The sequence below is a fragment of the Fundulus heteroclitus genome, unplaced genomic scaffold (genome assembly GCF_011125445.2).
Source record: "Fundulus heteroclitus isolate FHET01 unplaced genomic scaffold, MU-UCD_Fhet_4.1 scaffold_455, whole genome shotgun sequence".
In the NCBI taxonomy this organism is placed as follows: Eukaryota; Metazoa; Chordata; class Actinopteri; order Cyprinodontiformes; family Fundulidae; genus Fundulus; species Fundulus heteroclitus.
This window is the reverse complement of record NW_023396874.1, coordinates 61,478-81,290: the sequence shown is the minus strand read 5'-3', so window position 1 is coordinate 81,290 and position 19,813 is coordinate 61,478. Positions and strand designations below refer to the sequence as shown.

Below are 19,813 nucleotides of genomic sequence, written 5' to 3'. Positions count from 1 at the left end.
ATTGTTGTATACATAGATACAAACTGAAGAAATATAGAGATGGGACATTTTCGGTGGAGCCATTTACACAAAATAAGTGGATAAAAGATTTATTAAAATGGGTCTGAAAAATAAGGAACTTTTTTGGGGGGGAGGGTTCTAAAAACAATTAAAAAAAGACAGGTTGATACTGGATGGATTACTATTATAGATATTATTATACAACTGGAAAGAAATAGAGACTTAATACTACTGTAGCAATCTTTAGAAAAGCAGTCAACATGAAAAAACATTTAATCTTCCTAATGAAGAAAAAACATTGTTAATATCAAAGTGATGAATAATTATTGATGTTTCACTTGTTTTATTTTTTTTTTATCTCTATTAAAATTTCTTGATTAAATTGTGACTATGCAAATTGTAAAGCACACTTTACAAATTGGTTTCAAATAAAAGATGAAGGAGAAATTAGTGCTGCTTCAACCTTTTGATCCCTTTGGATTTATTCTTAATGATTGTTTTTCCCCCCTTTTCTCCTTTACTGGTAAATAGTGAAAATAAATGAAAACAGAATGATGGCAACATTAAACACAGCCTACTTTAAAACACGATGCGTTTAAAGAGCAACAGGCTTTGCTTCCAGTTCAGATGGACGTACCTGCTGGCAACCTTCGCACTGATAAGGCTTCTCCCCACTGTGAACGCGCTTGTGTCTCTCAAGGTGGTAGCGCTGAATAAACCTCATATCACACATGTCACATGCAAATGGCTTCTCTCCTAAAAGAGCACACAAATACACAGTCAATGCATCAGTTTTAGAGTCCTGAGTCAGCAAAAAAAAAAGGCTGCAGTCTTCATTTATTTAGGCTTAACATCCAACATTTCTAATCAATTCAGGGGGGTGGGATAACTCTCCTAGCCAAATTTCAAACATCAGAGTACTCCGAGCTTTTTTTAAAAAAAATACTGCTTTTCTAAAAGGCCTCGTCATCAACTCATTATGTGTAGATCAGAGTGGAATTTCTCAATTTCATGGCCCAGATTCTAAACAACACAGAGGCCCCGCAAACTGGGGCGAGTTTCTTTTAGGCTGGTTCAACATCCCATCAAATGACTTAACAATCCAAACTCGAGTTTGTGGTTCATGCACCGGCGCCGCTCGGGGTGACGGGGGGGTACAGCAGAGGATACGCATACCCGTATGAGTGAGGCTGTGTCTCTCCAGGTGGTTACGCTGAATAAACCTCATGTCACACATGGAACAAGCAAATGGCTTCACCCCTACACACACAGAGCAATATATTAGCCCTACCACCCACAAGTTGCAAGAAATACAGGGTTTAAGCACAAGCTAGCCCTGCAAAGTCAATTCATCCTACACAAGAATGTAAAGTGCATTGTGTTGTTTGGATAAGAGCATTCATGCAACTAAGGTGTCTGCTTTATAGCTAAACATGGAACTACAGTACTGTGCAACAGTCTTGGGCCCGACCCTCTTCTATTCATATTCTGCTAAAAAAAAAAAAAAATGTACCGCAAATTATAGAAAAGTGTGCAAACAAATAAAACGAGGTAGCAGCAGAGTTTGGATACGGTCCTAAATACCTTGCCTCTTCAGGTTTTCTCCAGTTTGGCAAGTTACTGTCACCTGTCTCACTGCAGATTTGGTTGGGAAGTCCACAATTGTAAAAGGGAAAACAAAAATTATACGTTGCTTTAAAGCATTCCGGGAGCTGAAAAGCAAATTTTAAGCCTTTCTAGAGATTCTCAATGGTACTGGAACTTTCTGGGCCATTGTAACTCAAGCTATGGCTCTATGTTCCTACTGGAAGCCGAGATTTTAAAGGGGACATATCATGCTTGTAAGTTCTTTTCACATTGAAGCCATTCAGCTGTGGTCTATATAAAGCAGAACTGCAATGCTTTGGTCTGAATTCCTCATTATTGTTGCTCCGCAGCCCCTATTCTACCGCTGTTCTGAGGTGCGAATGAGAGCGACTCGTTTTGGTGCCGTCTCTCTGGAAGCACTTCACACCCCACATCCCCCTCCAGGTTACAGAGCGTTCCACTCCCCTCCCCATTCGGCCATTTTTGCAGTAAATTGAGCGAAGGTGTAATTAATTGTGTGGGTTAATACACCCAGAAAGCAACCAAACATTTTTTACTGATCATTTTTCACTGATCAACTTGTGAGGCAAGGCAAGACAAGTTTATTTATATAGCACTTTTCATTCGATACAGCATCCTTCAGCTTGGACGACAAAATCCCTGACAAAAATAAATTAATTAATTAAAATGGCGGGATAGCCGAAATTGGTAAACTGGAAGTCCATGACCTTATTTAACCGATCTGCAGCAAATACTGTGATATAATTGTTCAAAAAGCATAATAGAGAATAGAGAAAACGGCTTGAAAAATATGACCTAAAGAGAATTTAAAGATATCTACGCTGATCCTGGACAGACTAGATTAAACTTTTCTGCTCTCCTAGAAACCTATAAACGCAGAGTCTGCATGATATGTCCCCTTTAAGTCTTTAGTAGCCTCAAGCAGACGTTTTTTTCTTCCAGGATTACACTGTATTTAGCTTCCTGTCAATTGTTTCAAGCGACCAGTTACTGCTGAAGAAAAGCCGGTCCGCACAACGACGCTGCCACCTGCCAAGGGTGACCACCCCTAAATCACGACCTGCGACCCTTCAACTCTTAGAGGCGAAAACGTTTGCACAGTACTGTGAACGATGCAAGAGGTCAGGTGCACTGAGGCGTACCAGTATGAGTGAGGCTGTGTCTCGCCAGGAGGTAACGCTGGACAAACCTCATGTCACAAATGGTACAAACAAAAGGTTTCACACCTAAACGCAGAGCATCAACACGTTAATTTCAGGGGGGGAGGAGGGGGTTAACTCACGTTTCACAATCCATCAATCAGAAATGTACTTTGAACTCGTATTTACAATTGATGGGTTGTTAACCACTTCTCAATTGTTCAAAATTTTCAAATTAGCCTAAGAAAGTAAAAGATACACAAAATTTGTTTGAATGCCATCTAGATGTGTTTTGTTTTGTTTGTTTTTTTTGGTCAAATGATGCATCCACTTCTAAACACATCTCATGAGCTGATGATATATTTTCAGTTTTACATGTTACTTTAACACACAATGTACCACGTTAAAAAAAAAAAATTAGAAGTGTCCCAAAACAGAACAATGAATAGTCTGAGATAAGTGAAACTTCATAATGTGTGAACAAGCTGATCTTTGTGACATGGGTAAGGTGGGCGGACGCATACCCATATGAGTGAGGCTGTGTCTCGCCAGGTGGTAGCGTTGAAAAAACCTCTTGTCACACATGGTGCAAGCATAAGGTTTCACACCTAAATGCAAAGTAGCAATATTACTATTATATCAATTCAGCTCTAACTTCCATTCTTGCACAAAAAAAACTTGTTTATTTATAGTTTATTAACCACACATTTCCAAGTCATGCAACACAAAACAATTTACATAGATTTATATAATATATACACATATGATTCAAATGTTAACGTTAGGAGGCAATAGTTGGCAACAAAGATAATCTGAAGGACTGACCACTGTGCCTACTCTTACAAGTTAATAAAAAGGTTGTTATTTAGGAACTTAGGAGATCTAAAAACAACTTGAAGCCATCAGAATCCAGTCATTTCTAACATCTACAGAGAACCAAGAAGCGGAAATAGGAGTTTTAGAAGCACCGGCCAAATGTCGACATTTTGGTCTTTCCTTTTTTAATAATACTAGTATTTAGACGGCAATTGTTTCACAGGAGCAAAGTTATTTTTGTTTAAGCATCAGTTTAAAACAGGTATGTATGACTTATATACATACCTGGGCAATATAGTCTTTTGGGTTTTTTTCGGGCTCTGGTTTTTGAGAGTTTTGTGACTTTCATCTACAGGTACAGATTTTAGCTGATTCTCTTTAAGAACAGGAAGCATCTTTAGGGACTTCCTTAAATGAGCAATCATGTGTGACAGACCAGTAAAACAGGGCTTGACAGATTAAAAACATCTAAATGGAGTCAATATATTGATTTGTCTTTAGCGTTCTATTTCAACAATTAGCACGGTTAGCATTAGCAACTGCCAGCTTAAAGTCTTGCTCTCTCACAGCCTGAATGGAGCGCAGAAATGTCTCAAAATAGTATAAATCATACAGTTTCCCTTTAAACATAAGTCTTACATCTTTGTGCTTCATATGACTTCATTTTAAACTCCTACTGATACTGAAAATAGCTCACTGGGAGCTGTGGGAGTCTTCCTCCCACAGAGTGGAGCTGGTGGTGCTGGTGGTGCGGTACGTTTACAGAGCGGACTATGATTGGATTTCAGACTTTCAGGACCAGAAGATTGAGGCAGATCAAGGTTTAAAATGGTCTGATTCTGGTCACAAGAAAATGTCTCAGTGCACCTTTTAACAATAGCAATGGAAATACAACACTCTTTAAAGTGTAACTCACCCCAAATCAACATTTTTTTCCAGATAAACTGTATAAATGGGACCTAAGTGTGCCACTGTAATGTTACTGTGTACTTTTTTTATATTTTCATGTGAACTTGGTGAACCTTAGTTCTGTAACATTTGTTTTAAAACCGTCTTAGTGCCGCCCCACTTAGGGATGAACGGTAATTACTGCAGTTGAATTTTCCAATTGGTTCAATTGGTCCAATTGGTCACTCTCCAAGTTTTAACATCGCTTTCCCTCGTCCTGACCACAGCCCTGCCTAACCCACCCAAGGTTCATCCCCACGCCTGCTTGCTTTTACATCGGGATGAGTTACACTTTGAGAAAAGCAGAGCATTTACGGAAAAGAACATTTTTGAAAAGATTTTCTTCTGTCTTAAAAATAAGTTGTGCCTAGCATAACAGATATTTCTTAATTAAGTACCCTCCGTTACTTACTGTTTAACCAATCGATAACTGTAAATTAAAAAAGGTAAAAATAATAACATAATAATAATAAAACACCTTGAGTAAAGGGCACTCTTACTCCATGAAAATAGGTTTTTGAGGCAAAGACTAATGAGGGTGAGCAGAAAACAGCCATGTACAGACTGTGCCTAATAGAGTATGCCATCCCCACTTTGGAATATCAACACATTGTAATCTTTCAGAGTGTGATTGTCAAATCGTCCATCCTCATCGTTTATTGACTCACAGCGGCGTCAGTAAATGATGCAAATGTTTGAAGGTGAATTGTGTAGTGTCCTGCAGTATTGTGGCACTATTTGATGCAGTGGTGTAGTGAAATCGTTGCAACAAAGAGCACAGAGTAGTTAAAACATTCATGTCACCCATCCCTAGAATCTGGCAACGCGTCTGCCACTGATTTGATGGAGACCACGTAACAGTGTCCTGTATACTGTGAGAGGGCGAGTGCACTGAGGCGTACCAGTATGAGTGAGGCTGTGTCTCGCCAGGTGGTAACGGTGGACAAACCTCATGTCACACATGGTACAAGCAAAAGGTTTCACACCTAAATGCAGAACATTCAAATATTACATACAAGACTGTGTGGCTTTGTGTTCACAATCCATCAATAAGCAAAACACTTATAAACACATACTCGAAATTGATGGGTTGTTAACCACAATAATTAGTGGGTTTTTTTTTTTTCCTTCTCCCAAGAAAATGGTACCCGATTTTGTTAAAGAACATATCAAACCATGTGAACCAATTCAAATCCCCAATTTAACACATAACATGAGCTGATGATGTTGCAAGTCCTGTCTCCTGTCTGCTCTCATGTTACATTCCTACGAAAGGGTAGATCAAAATATCCTATTCAGCTCGAGACAATATGGAGAACTACCTAAGACTGCTGGGTGAACATCTAATAAAACAAAAAAATATTAACAGTTTGATCTTTGTGACATGGGTAAGGTGGGCGGACGCATACCCATATGAGTGAGGCTGTGTCTCGCCAGGAGGTAGCGTTGAAAAAACCTCTTGTCACACATGGTGCAAGCATAAGGTTTCACACCTAAATGCAAAGTAGCAATATTATATCACTTTGCCTCATTTTCACTTGTTTAAATTTTTAATACAAATTTACGCTATTGGTTATTAACCACACAAAATGCCTTAAAGTTTCCAACAACTAAAAAGAAAAAGAAAGTAAAATGCTGATTTTTAATTTTCCTACTTTTACTTACTAATACTGTCCAATATCAATTAGCCATTGTTAGCTCTATAATTACAGGTTTTCTACCACATATTTCCATGTTAAAAATGTTTTCCAGACGTTTTAATGCTCATTGTAAAATATGAAATGCTAGTTAGTTCCCTACACATTTACAACACATTTCTACAGTAGGGCGGCTTTAAATGTGGATCTTGGACAAACAAACTGCAAGTAAGAAAGGAATGACACAAGGAAGCAAAGAAAAGGAGGAAGGACAAGGAAGGCAATAGGGACGTGTAAAAAAGGGAAAAAAAGGAAAGACAAAAGGAAATGAATGGAGATATTACACAAGGAAAGACTGGCCAGATGTAAGGAAGGAACAAAAAATGTAGAGTGCTAAAAAAACAAGGAAGGAAGAAGAGACTCAAGGAAGCAAAGGAATAAATCCAGAAGGAGTGGAAAAAAAGTGAAGCAATGAAAGGAGGAAACAAAGAAGAAAAAGAGGGGAAAAAATTAAGGACATTTAGACAATGGGATAATGACTAAATTGTGAAAATATAGAATATTATTTTCCTATATTGTTTCCTTTTCCCATTTTTGACCAGATCTGGAAATTTCAAAAAACGGAATGCCAGACTTTGTAGGAAGCCTGTAATGGACTCGTCCCTGAGACATGAATAAGCAGAGGCGTGAGGTGATTTACAACAAAATAAAATGTGCACTCTAACATCTGTCTGACTGTGGACAGACCCATACCCGTATGAATGAGGCTGTGTCTCGCCAGGTGGTGACGTTGAAAAAACTTCATGTCACACATGGTGCAAGCATAAGGTTTCACACCTAAACGCAGAGCATCAAGAAAAATTATTTTTGTGTCTCTGCAACAAAAGGGGAAAAAAAAAACTGAGTCTAAAAATCCTGCTGACAGAAACAAGCCAATGTGGGCTAAATTATTAGCTGTGGTTAATAACCAATGTCATAGTCTGGAACTTACAAGAGTACAACATGATTGTTTTAAATGACAAAGTGAGGGTGTCCTACATCCACTCTTACAACACAAGAGCTGTGTGCACAACCTAGTGGAAATCAAGCCATCTGAAACTGTGAATGAATGCAAATGTAATAGCCTAGGTCAAGCATACTACAGCATCCTAATCTTGTGACAGGTTTAAGATTGGCAGAGGCATACCCATATGAGTGAGGCTGTGTCTCGCCAGGTGGTAGCGCTGAAAAAACCTCTTGTCACACATGGTGCAAGCGTACGGCTTCACCCCTACACACACAAAGTATGAGCTTTAGCATTAAAAAAAAAATGGAGAAAAAAAAAACTCAACTGCCAAAAATGATCAGAGGTAAACTTTACTAATTGCTTTAGTAAAGTTTGGCTGCACTTATCAGCGCTTTGGTTTGAGCTGGAAACTCCAGCTTGCTTTCCAAAATCTGCAGTCCAAATTGGTAAAAACTTCTCCACGTCCCTGGCTACGTTCACACTACAGGCAAATGCGACACAAATCTGATCTTTTTGCCAATAAGCGACTGTTTCATGGCAGTGTGAGCGGCACAATTCCGATCTTTTCACCCCCCCCCCCCCCAAAAAAAAATCAGATTTATGCCACCTCCATATGTGGTACTAAATCGTATGCGTCTCCGATAGTTTCCAAAGCATCAGCAGTCTGAACGATCATGTCAGACGGTCATTTCATCCGACTTTTACGTCACAGTCCTGGCTCTCGCTACACCTACAGCGGGATCAGTCACGGCCATTGTTAACAGCTGTGTTTCGTCTTCTTACCTTTCTTCATCTTGTTATGATGTGCTTTCAATAATGTCGGCTGCCGTCGTTCAACAACTTCAGAACAGAAACGCCAGTATCCGCTACTAACATTTTTTTATTAAATGAAGCTTTATTGAATGCGTGGCAATTATATTCGTCACTACTTCCGTAAACAGTGCGCTGTTGTGTGACGTCTGCTTTCTCATTCTGCGCATGCGGGGGGTTGCAAACCCTTCAGACAGAAGTCTGACGGCGGTCGCGTTTAAATAGTAATATGAACGAGCATACAAATAAAAAATTTGGATTTCAGCAAGAAAAATCGGAATTGAGCATCAAGACCTGCAGCTTGAACGTAGCCTCTGTAACTGCTACTGATGTTGGGCTGTCGTGTTAATTGGGTCTTCATATAATGAGGATGACTTTCTACTCAAGATGGCCAAATCAACTTGTGTCAATCCATAAAAAGGTAAGAGGGGAGGAGCAACTGAGGCCTGAATATTGGGGGGGAAATCTATCCAACTAGCAAAACAGTTTTTTTTTTTCTACTAAATGCAGAATGTGATCATATTTCCAACAAACCCAAAAAAGGATTTTCTAATTGAATTTGTTGAACTGAATCACGCTGATAGCAGTAGACTATTTTGGGCAGTTGGCAAACAACTGTTTTAAACATCAGAGCATCTGTTGGGCTTTCAGGAAGAGAAACAGTAAAAGAAACTCCTTAAAGTCAATTTAAATCTTTGTAAAGTCCAACCCACTGAAAAATATCAACATGTGAGGCTATTTACAAAACATAAATGTGTATGTAGAACAGTAGATATGCTGTTTCCTGACCACAGCTTTGAATGTGAAATGACACAAGGACAAACTTGTGCAGGTATCCTGCCAATTTGTTGTTGTTTTTTTCTTATTTTCCAAGGAAACCAAAGCATTAAGCAAGAACTAAGGCCCGTTCTGAGCAGATGTAGACAGACGGTGCTTCCTTTAAGTGTGTGGCTGATGAATATGCTAAATTTCACTGCAAAAATAGACCTAAAAATAAGAATTTTTTTCTTGAAATGAATGTATTTTTCCTTGATTTGAGCAGGTAAATAGGACTATTTGCCAATGGAATAAGATTTTTGCACTTAAAATAGGAACAATTCATCTCCATCATCTTATTTCAAGTGCAATATATCTAATTATCTTATTTTATGGGTAAAAATACTCATTCCATCGGCAAATAACCTTATTTACCTGCTCAAATCAAGGGCAAATACATTAATTTCAAGAAAATTTTACTCATTTTTAGTTCTCTTTTTGCAGTGTTCACTTTCCTAATACATATTCTTATTCTTGCTTCACTAAAAGGGCATGACTCAAAATCTTGAGTTACTGGACAAACATGCAGGTCTTTAACTTAAACTAGTTTGCTCTTCTGTTCCTTTGGCCAAAATGATAATTGAAGGATTTATGTGTGCAATCTAACCAACAACTGATCACCACTGATTCAACTTTATGGACAGCAATTTAGCCTTTTATGGCATAACAATGTGAGGGGGACTTCATATTGTTAACATTAAAAAAGATGGATTACCTCTTTGGTAAAAGGAAATCTATGTATTTTGATGACACTGCATTAAAAAAAAAAACTATAAAATGTTTTAAACAGGAACCCAACCAAGACATTCTAGGCTGTAGTAATGTAATGCCAACTAACCCCCCCGCCCCGATTACTTCATGGCCGTCATGTCATTTCAGAAACAAAGCATGGGGGAAATATCCTGACACGCTAACGACTTGTAAAGATGCTCCGTGTCTGATTAGCGACTGCCAGTAACATTTACAGCAAGCATTACAAACTCGAGTTTGAAAGCAGCCATTCAACCACCGATGCGCACAGCATGCACGACCACAGCCAGCAAGCGAATGGACGGAGGTCGATAGGAATGGGGGGCATACCTGTATGAGTGAGGTTGTGTCTCTCCAGCTGGTACCGCTGAATAAATCTCATGTCACACATGGTACAAGCATATGGCTTCACCCCTAAAACGCCACAAAATTAGAGGTATTCAACATCAACGCAGGAGAACAAGACATTCCAATGAATGGAAACACTTCTTCAGTCATGCTTTGACTAACAGGCTGTTAGAGACATTACACCGACAGAGGCTAAAAAGAGCAGCGTGGTTTAGCATTATTAGTACCTGCACCTCCAGTGATCTAAAGTCTTCATAGCATCGGGTTTTAATCACCCACATCCAACAGGCCAGCGATTTTTTTTGGCCGAATCCTCAGGGAACGGCAATTTTACTGATCGTCTTCATAACTGCTCTTAATATTCTGTGTATAGTGTAATGTGTCCTTCGCCGACAAAAAGCAAACAGTCAACAATGTGGATGCAAAAGTATGATGACAGGGCTAAAAGTCTGACAGAATCACTTCTTCGGTGGACAGTTTTCCAACAAAGCCTAAAAGTTTCTCTTAAACAGCAGAAAATTACTTATCCAAAAGTGATATAATTGTATGGAGAAGGGATTATGAAGGTCACTTTAAAGAGGTTTCTTTTTATATATATGTATATATATATATATATATAAATGGGAAAAATTAATTAATCATACCGGTATGAATGAGGGTGTGTCTTGCCAAATGGTAACGCTGGAAGAACCTCATGTCACACATGGAGCAAGCGTATGGCTTCACCCCTAAATGTATACAGTACCAGATTTTAGAGAGAAAAAAAAAAACTAATGAAATGTGGGCACAGAAGTGTGATTTTACATACACTGATTACTACATAAAGGCTCATTAGCCAGCCATTTCTATACAGACATTGAGATGTGACATCGAATGCGTCAAAGCTAACAGAAGCTGGCAAATAAAATATAAGCACAATACATAAAAAGGTGTATTAATGTGTTATCAAGACCCAAAATCAGACTTAAAAAAAAAAAAATAACTAGAATCTGCTTTGAATTATTCTCACATACAGATAACCCACACCATCAACAGCAAATATCTACAACCCCCTAGCACTGCCAAGAGAGAGGGATAAGTAAAACTTCTACCCGTGTGGATGAGAGTGTGTCTTGCCAGGTGGTATTTCTGGAAAAATCTCATGTCACACATGGAGCAAGCATATGGCTTCACCCCTGCACACACAAAGCACAGGTTTTTTTTGTAAGAACAACAGAGTGAACTCAACAGCACACACGTACATCTGCTCCTCGTTAAATTAGAATAGCATTGAAAACCGTCGACTCGTTGCACCCGCGTTACACAAAGTGTTCATTTCTGGTCGTTAGCGGCTAATGAAAACCCAAAATTCAGTTTCCCCTAGTATTAATATATAGAAATGTTAGGCTTATTCCCATGTTGTGGCCGTCGACACCAGTCCGTCCTTAGCACCCTCCACAAGGAGGTTCAGCCGCACAAAAGGCCGTCGCTAAGGAAGATGACTGTTTCGAGGACGGTAAAGGAAAAAAACTGCATCCTTGAGTGAATTGGGAAGCAAAGTCCATTCAACAGTTTGGGTAAAATTCACAAGGTGCCGACTGCAGCTGGAGTCAGAGGGGGGCGAACGGAGGACATGGGCTGGAAACGTCACATTCTTGTTAATAATAAGCCACTCCTGCACCAGAGTCTATGTCAGAAATGTCCTACCTGGGCTAATGTTGGGAAAGGACTAAACTGCTGCTCATTGGGTCAGTCCTCTTCTGAGATGAAACTAGGATTCAGTCATAAAAAACTGCTACAGTACATAGTCCTACTCTATAGCAGGTTTCACCAACATGGTGCCCGCGAGGACCCCATGTGGTGCCCATGAGCCTCACTGAAAAAAACGGAACTAGAAATAAGTAAAATATTCTTTAAAATGAATGTATTTGTCCTTGATTTGAGCAGGTAAATAAGATGATTTGCCAATGGAAAAAGATGTTTGCACTTAAAATAGGAACAATTCATCTTCATCATCTTATTTCAAGTGCAGGATTTCTAAATATCTTATTTTAGGGGTCAAAATACTCATTCCATTGGCAGATAATATTATTTACCTGCTTAAATCAAGGATAAATACACTAATTTTAAGAACATTTTACTTACTTTTAGATCCGTTTTTGCAGTGCTGTCCTAAAAACAGCACGGCCTGCCAGTGAGCTGCATCTAAAACTTTCTTTTATTCTGCGCCTCTTCCTGTTTATTCACACCTGCATTTATGTAGATTTAAAAACAACAATATCTATAGCAAAGCATGAAAAATATGTTTATTTTACATAAAGTTAAGGTTACTGGTAGCCCTTCGTATGACACGACACCAGTGAAGCAGCTCTCAGTTTCAAAAACGTTGGGGACCCCTGCTCTTAAAGGAACCATCCCTGAATCAAAAGCCATACTTTTATTGGTCTTGTTCTAATTTTCGAAGAAACTGAATTTGAGGTTTTCAAGTAGCTGAAAAAGCATAAAATTGAGGAAAAAAAAAAAAAGACTTGGAACATATCACTGTGTGTACCAAGGCTATATTTTTGAATTGATTTGCTAAAATTAAGCCATCTTTTCAATCGTTTTCTAATTTATTGAGATGCACCGTTACGCATCCGGACATGCCAAGGAGGACCAGAACAGAAACAAAAACATACATTCGACTAACTTCTTCTAATCTGTGTCAACATTTATGAAACAGGGAACTAATTTGAATTATATTCTTCAACCTTAAGCGCTTACAGTTAAAAAGGCTCTTTTCAATCCACTCAGCAATAATTTTTTTTTTTTTACAGGCAGAGAGATGAAGTAGGGACTGCAGTGTTTAGCTACTAAATGCACTGGCCTTGGAGGATAAACACACATGTACTGCTTATTTACGCTAACAGCTACGTCACCTTGATGGCTAATATTTCCTGTTACACATGACTGATAAATTTGGTTATTTTGGGCACCGATGAAGAGAAGAAGGGTGAAACCATACCCGTGTGAATGAGGCTGTGTCGTGCCAAGTGGTGGCGATGGAAAAATCTCATATCACACACGGAGCAAGCGTATGGCTTCACCCCTACACATACAAAAGTATGTAAATATTCACTCTAAACAAAAAATAAAATTAAAAAAAGACTTTCAACATTTGATCATCAACTATTCCTTCAGAGAGGTGATTTTTTTCAGAGATACATTTCTACCATATAAATGCAATTTTTTTCTCCAGAGGTGTTGCGGTAAGGCTTATTTCACTCATAGCAAAAATGGAAGCGAAGACCTAACAAGTGTAGAGAACACAGGATAGCATTAGGCGGTGTTCACGCACAAAGTGGTCTTATTACACACACACATACCGGTAGGTACATTAATAGAAAGAAAGAAAAAAAGGAGCTATGTTTGAACTTTACTGATCCATGTTTGGGTAACATCTACATGCGTCTGGAAATGCATAATTTTCTTATTTGGAAATCTGCCGGATCGGTGGCTTTAGCCGGGAACATCTAGCGTGAGCAGACGCATACCAGTATGAATGACGGTGTGTCTCGCCAGTTGGTAACGTTGGAAGAACCTCATGTCGCACATGGAGCAAGCGTACGGCTTCACCCCTACATACACAGATCATCAACAAATTAGCTAGGACGTTGCCTTGGGATTACAGGGAATTCATTACAACCAGTTTAGCAGGGACCGATAGGCCTTCATTTTTACATTTTAAGCGAATTTAAAAGGGTTTTTGGTAAATTTATTAGCAATAATAGGGATTATCAACCTTCAAATAGAATGGAAACAAAAACAAAAAAAAAAACAGCAATAAGGGATGATTTAACAATACATAGATGCTCTTAGATGGAAAAAGCTGTAGTGCCACAGAGCCAGGCTACCTCAAGTAAAATGAAACGTGTCTCAAACGTGGATTTGAAGCTCATCAAGATTAAAATTGTTTTTTCCAAATACAATAATAGTGAATCCTGCCTTCGCTGGATTTGAACTCTCACCCGAAGGAGGCTTCTTTCTCCAAATCTCTCCAAGATGGTCTCACTGGACCTTAGATCTAGTCAAGTCAAACTTCTGACCCATATAAATGCCAGCCCAAGGTCTTAGGAGCTCATCAGCTGTCATGATCAGGGTTTTTTTTTTCTCTAAAATCCTGTCAACGTCCTTATCTGCAACATCTTTTTTCTGATATTATGAATTTAGAAACTCAGAAGCTTTAAAAACAAAACAATTTGTCACAACCTTCCATACAGATCAATGTGTCAAATGTTGAATGTCTTTAACTCAACAGGACGAGTGTGCGGTTTAGAAAAGCAGTCATGAGATTGTTAAATTGGGTACAGTGACGGATCGTTCATAGTTTTTTGGACTTAGTGAAATGTCTCAGTCTAAAGAAAGTGTTTCAGAAAGACAAAAAAAACAAAGAGGATCCACTTTTAATTGCCTCTAATGTTACCCTCGGTTCATCTTTGATTGGCTCATCAGTGCCTTCACACTGTACGAATCAATGTGCATCTCTTAAAGTACAGATTTTTAAACTGGACACTTATTTTAGTACTATTTAAATGAAATAGGGGGAGGGGAATAATTACGGCAAATGGCAAAACGGACAAATATAACTTTAGAAGTGAACAGGAGTAACTGTATTTACATCTGATTTATTTCTAATGCAGTCTTTGAAGTGTTCATTTCCTGTCATGTATTCAAACACCTGTTTGTCTTTTCACAAACCGACATCCACAAATTGTCAAATAAGGGCAGAAGCTAAAAAGAGAAAAAATAAATCTGTAAAATTACCCCAACTGTAACGATCTACAGAAACCTTTTTATTAGGCCTGCTTTGGTTAGGATAACCATTACATGGCATAGCAAGAACATTTTATGATAAGCAGTTTCTAATTTTATGAGCAGATATTTTAAAAACAAACAGAAGGTTTTTGTTGTTTGTTACCCCATATTAACCCTTATAGCCTCGTCTCTCCTTCAGCCTGTTTGTCTCAATGTTTCTCAGATTGGAGCCCACCCTGCCCACCTTGCCCTCTGGCTTTAGATCACCCCAATCACTCTAAACAAAAAGCTGGGTACGGCAAACGAACGCATACCCGTATGAATGAGTCTGTGTCTCTCCAGGTGGTAACGCTGGAAAAACCTCATGTCACACATGGAGCAAGCAAACGGCTTCACCCCTACACACACATAGCATACAAGTTATTAGCTAGTCAGTCTGGTAAGTAGGGAATAACCTTAAAGAAATGTGTTAAGTGTATATGAGAAAAAGACAGATGCAGTGCTGGCAAAAGGAAAAACTGAAAATGATGTGAACTACACCGACGGGGACTGGTGGATTAGGCCAGTTAGTAATAATCTCTTACTGTGAAAATCTTAGCAACAATAGACTTGGAACAATTGCGTAGAAGGTTGACTTCCCCACGGTGTCTTTAATAATTACTATGCAAACATAGTGTGTCTCAGTAGATGTTCTCACTTTTTATTGCACACAATAAAACTTTAAGAACACAATCTTCGATGGCCATGCAGATGCTGTCCACACAAACCGAAGAATATCTACAGGACAAAAAGGGGGGGGGGGGGGGGGGGGGCGTGTATTGCACGGTTTGTGTTGCCTGTGCTTTTTAAAACAGCTTAAAATCTCTACACTGGTGTCCACAAGTAAGAGTCCATCAGGTCCACTATCAAAAAGTCTTCTCTACAAATCTGATTCACGTGTTGAGGCACAGAGGGATGAAACTGTTGGCTTTAACATACTGAAAAATAAAGATGGCCAAATATGTGTAACGTTGTGTTGGTGATCTGCTCAGACTGGAGCGCTCCAGGAACGTACACAAGGTTCTGCTGGAACGCAACATCAAACGCCTTTCTGAACAAATTAAGGGAGGGTACACTTTTCTTATCAACACGAATTACTTTGTGATATTCTGACAGAATCAGCAGCTTTCTTAAAAAATCCAAACGTGTGTGATATAGCATAACATAATACTGGTGTAGGCAGGTTATTTTAGTCTCTGTAGGAATTGGGGATGAGCAATTAATGAATCGTTATTGTGCAAGGAATTGGTCATCCTGGGATAAAAATAACACTTAAAATTGATATTTGCAATCCCCCAAAAACTGGCATTATGATTGGGATTTCTGCTTTTACAGTTTCAATTATTTTTTCCACTCTTGGTTCTACGCGATTATCAATAAATCCTGTTTTTAAAGATGACTGAATGACTATTGTATCGTTTAGCAGCAGAGACGCACGACTGAATGAAACTGTTGCCGTGAATTACTTTTTTTAATAATAGGTACATCTTGGTTTTAGTGTAATGTTTGTTTTTGTGAGACCGCCAGTGCTTGCATATAAAAAAAGATTACTTTTTTTTTTTTTTTTACAATTTCAATTGTCACATTTAGCATAATCACAATAACTTCCACAAATTATCGCGATAAATTCTATGTTCATATCGCCTGGTCCGAATGATTGTTGCTTTTCTGTTTTAAATAAAAGCAACTGTGTTACGCAACGGCCTTTTAGATATTTGTGTGAACACCGCGACATATTGACACGGCGCTAATTTCACTGAAGGTTCTCACACCGTGGCAGCCTGATACCAGCCCACAAACACAACAAGGAGCTCACAGAGTTTTTAATAATGGACTCTGGACCACAATGGCTTCAATTCACTGTTTTCTGATCGAGGGGACAAAAAAAAAAAAAAAAAAAAAAAAAAGACTGCGCATTACAATTTGGAATAAATAGATTTAGTGGCTGGCTTTGTTGGAAATTACAGTCCACGGACAAAAGTCAATCGTCAGCATCTGTCCCTTGCCTGATGTGAAAGACCACATGCGTAGTCGGGGTTTATGTAAAAAGGGTAAGGCTGAAGGACGCATACCCGTGTGAATGAAGCTGTGTCTCTCCAGGTGGTAACGCTGAATAAACCTCATGTCACATACGGCACAAGCATACGGCTTCTCCCCTAAACCGAAGAGCACCAGTTTTAGTTCAAGTCCCCCACAGACACCAGTTAGCTGTGAGGCAAAGCTAGCACCAAACGAGGCTTTAAAAGCAGCCCACTGGAAAAAGCTCACAGCTACCGCACACTTCTAGACTCGGTCCAACTTAAGCATTTCGGGCCTCTTTCAACATTTTCGTTTAAACATTCAGTAAATAACGAGCCGTTCTGGCTTCAAAGAGGAGTCGAGCTGCTACCATACCTGTATGAATGAGGATATGTCTCTTTAGGTGATATCCACTTCTAAATGCTCCGTAACAGTGATCACAAATAAAATTTTTCTGTACTTTAGACACGGGACCGTTCTCATCTCCACCTGTGCCCTATGGGAGGGAGAAAAAAAAGCAGATAAGACATCTTAAATTGAGGCTTTAGAGTCTAATACAAATCTTCTACATGTAGTCCAAACATACAGCTGCATTTTCATTAAAATCGGAGCATCACAGAGACACTTAGACTTAGACAAACTTTATTGTCATTTTGTATGCACCGAGTGCGTACAGAACGAAATTTCGTTTGAATACAGCTTGAGAATGTGAATTGCAGTGGATTTCAGAATAAAGTAACTTTGCAGGACAATAAAATAACTTTGCAGGAAAATAAAGTAAGTTTGCAGGATAAAATAACTTTGCAGGAAAATAAAGTAACTTTGCAGGAAAATAGAGTAACTTTGCAGGTTAATCTGTTTTAGTAATTCTCATCTCCTACGGACTGTGTTTCATGTGCTTGTTAATCTTGATGACTCAGAGCTGCTGAAAACCCAACGTGCTGCTTTCCAGAAAACCAGAAGATTGCATAAACCCGCCACAGAAGACAGAAACCTGCGCTCGTCACAGACCGCTGAAAAGTGCGGCCATTTAAAGCACACCGTATGCACTCAGTACCACCTTCAGGTCCGCTGCATTGTTGGCTCTGCTCTCTCTCATCCTGCCCTTGACAGCCCTGCATAGACCCTGCATGTCCGGGGGCCCCTGACCCTGGTCCTCGGGGCCATGTTTTAGGTGTTGCCCTGCTGCCACACATCACACTCAAAAGGTTGATTCGCAGCCTTGCGTAGCACTTGAAGGCATGCTAAAGGAGATAACGCAATCATTTAAATATGTTGTGCTGGGGCAGGGACACGTCTACAATACAATAGTGAAGCAGGCATTTCTCCATTTTGGCAACTTGGGTGCCAAGTCCTGCTGAGAAGAGAAATATGCATCTCCATAAAGAATATAGCATTAAGAGCTTTGGGGTCCGCTGGACTTGATAAAACGCTATACAAGTGCAGGCCGTTTACCATTTAAGGTCTCAAAGATTATCTGGTAGATGGCTACACTGACTTTGGAGTTGATAAAACAAAAGGACCAAAACCAGAGCTCAGCAGATGACATGTTTCCCAAAGCATCATTGACCTTTATGCCTCTGCAGGCTAGAGCCATGATTTCTACAATAAATGCAAAATGCATTTAAAGAGGACTTTGAACCACTTCTGATGTCAGGTTCAAGAGCAACGTCACAAGGAATGCAACAATCGCCGCCAATGTCCTGGATGTGGACACTTCTTCCTTCCACTCAACTTTCATTAATCCGGGTTGATATACAGGTGCTGGTCATATAATTAGAATATCACGAAAAAGTAGATTTTTTTCCACAGTATTTTTCTGGATTTCCAGAAATGTTGGCAAACTGAAAAGTATGCAGATGAAAAGTCTGAGCTTGTACATATTCGATACTAAGTTGGGGCTCCTTTTCCCTGGATTACTGCAGCAATGCGGCGTGGCATGGAGTCCATCAGTCTGTGCCTCTGCTCAGGTGTTAGAGAACCCAGGTTGCTCTGATAGTGGTCTTCAGCTCTTCTGCATTGTTGGGTCTGGCGTTTCGCATCTTCCTCTTCACAATACCCCGTAGGTTTTCTATGGGGTGAAGGTCAGGCGAGTTTGCTGGCCAGTTAAGAACTGGGATGCCATGGTCCGTAAACCAGGTACTGGTAGCTTTGGCACTGTGTGCAGGTGCCAAGTCCTGATGGAAGATAAAATCTGCATCTCCATAAAGTTGGTCAGCAGCAGGAAGCATGAAGTGCTCTGAAACTTCCTGGTAGGCAGCTGCGTTGACTTTGGACCTCAGAAAACACAGCGGACCAACACCAGCAGACGATATACCACCCCAAACCATCACTGACTGTGGAAACGTTTCACTGAACCTCAAGCAACATGGATTCTGTGCCTCTCCTCTCTTCCTCCAGACTCTGGGACCTTGATTTCCAAAGGAAATGCTAGATTTACTTTCATCAGAGAACAGAACTTTGGACCACTCAGCAGCAGTCCAGTCCTTTATGTCTTTAGCCCAGGCGAGACGCTTCTGACGCCGTCTCTGGTTCCAGAGAGGCTTGACACAAGGAAGGCGACGGCTGAAACCAGGTCCTGCTGGTGGTTCTTGAAGCTCTGACTCCAGCTGCAGTCCACTCTTTGTGACTCTCCTCCGTATTTTCTAACGGGTTTTGTTTCACGATCCTCTCCAGGGAGCGGTTATCGCTGTTGCTTGTACACTTTTCTCTACCACATCCTTCCCTTCGCCTCTTTATTAACATGCTTGGACACAGAGCTCTGTGAACAGCCAGCCTCTTTAGAATTTCTGTGACTTACCTTTCTGGTTTGGGGTGTCAGTGTCTTTTGGATAGCCGTCCAGTTATCAGTCTTGTCCCCTGATTGTGTGGACTACAGCATTCCCGTTTGAAGACCAATATATACCGTTTTGTATTGGTCTTATGCAATCTTCTAATTTTTTTTGAAGAAAAAAAAAAGTGGTTGGGTTTTCATTAGCTGTAAACCCGCATCAAAACTAACAGAAATACATGCTGTGTCACTGTGTGTAATGAATCTTCACATGAGTTTCCCTTCTTGAACTGAATTGACAAACTCAGATGCTCCTTTAATGAGAAACTGAGGA

At 39.7% G+C, this 19,813-nt stretch overlaps 1 protein-coding gene across 1 annotated transcript in view; it reads right to left on the bottom strand.

Annotated features, from left to right (window-relative positions):
- Positions 1-19,813, bottom strand: part of znf740a (zinc finger protein 740a) — a gene marked incomplete in the record, with an annotated part of 62,198 nt that overhangs the window by 3,535 nt on the left and 38,850 nt on the right. The window contains 14 exon segments of the mRNA XM_036131734.1: positions 638-756; positions 1,177-1,260; positions 2,751-2,834; positions 3,272-3,355; positions 5,414-5,497; positions 5,921-6,004; positions 6,902-6,985; positions 7,335-7,418; positions 9,861-9,944; positions 10,523-10,606; positions 10,970-11,053; positions 12,862-12,945; positions 13,391-13,474; positions 14,966-15,049. Of these exon segments, the coding sequence (XP_035987627.1) occupies positions 638-756; positions 1,177-1,260; positions 2,751-2,834; positions 3,272-3,355; positions 5,414-5,497; positions 5,921-6,004; positions 6,902-6,985; positions 7,335-7,418; positions 9,861-9,944; positions 10,523-10,606; positions 10,970-11,053; positions 12,862-12,945; positions 13,391-13,474; positions 14,966-15,049 (1,211 nt within the window).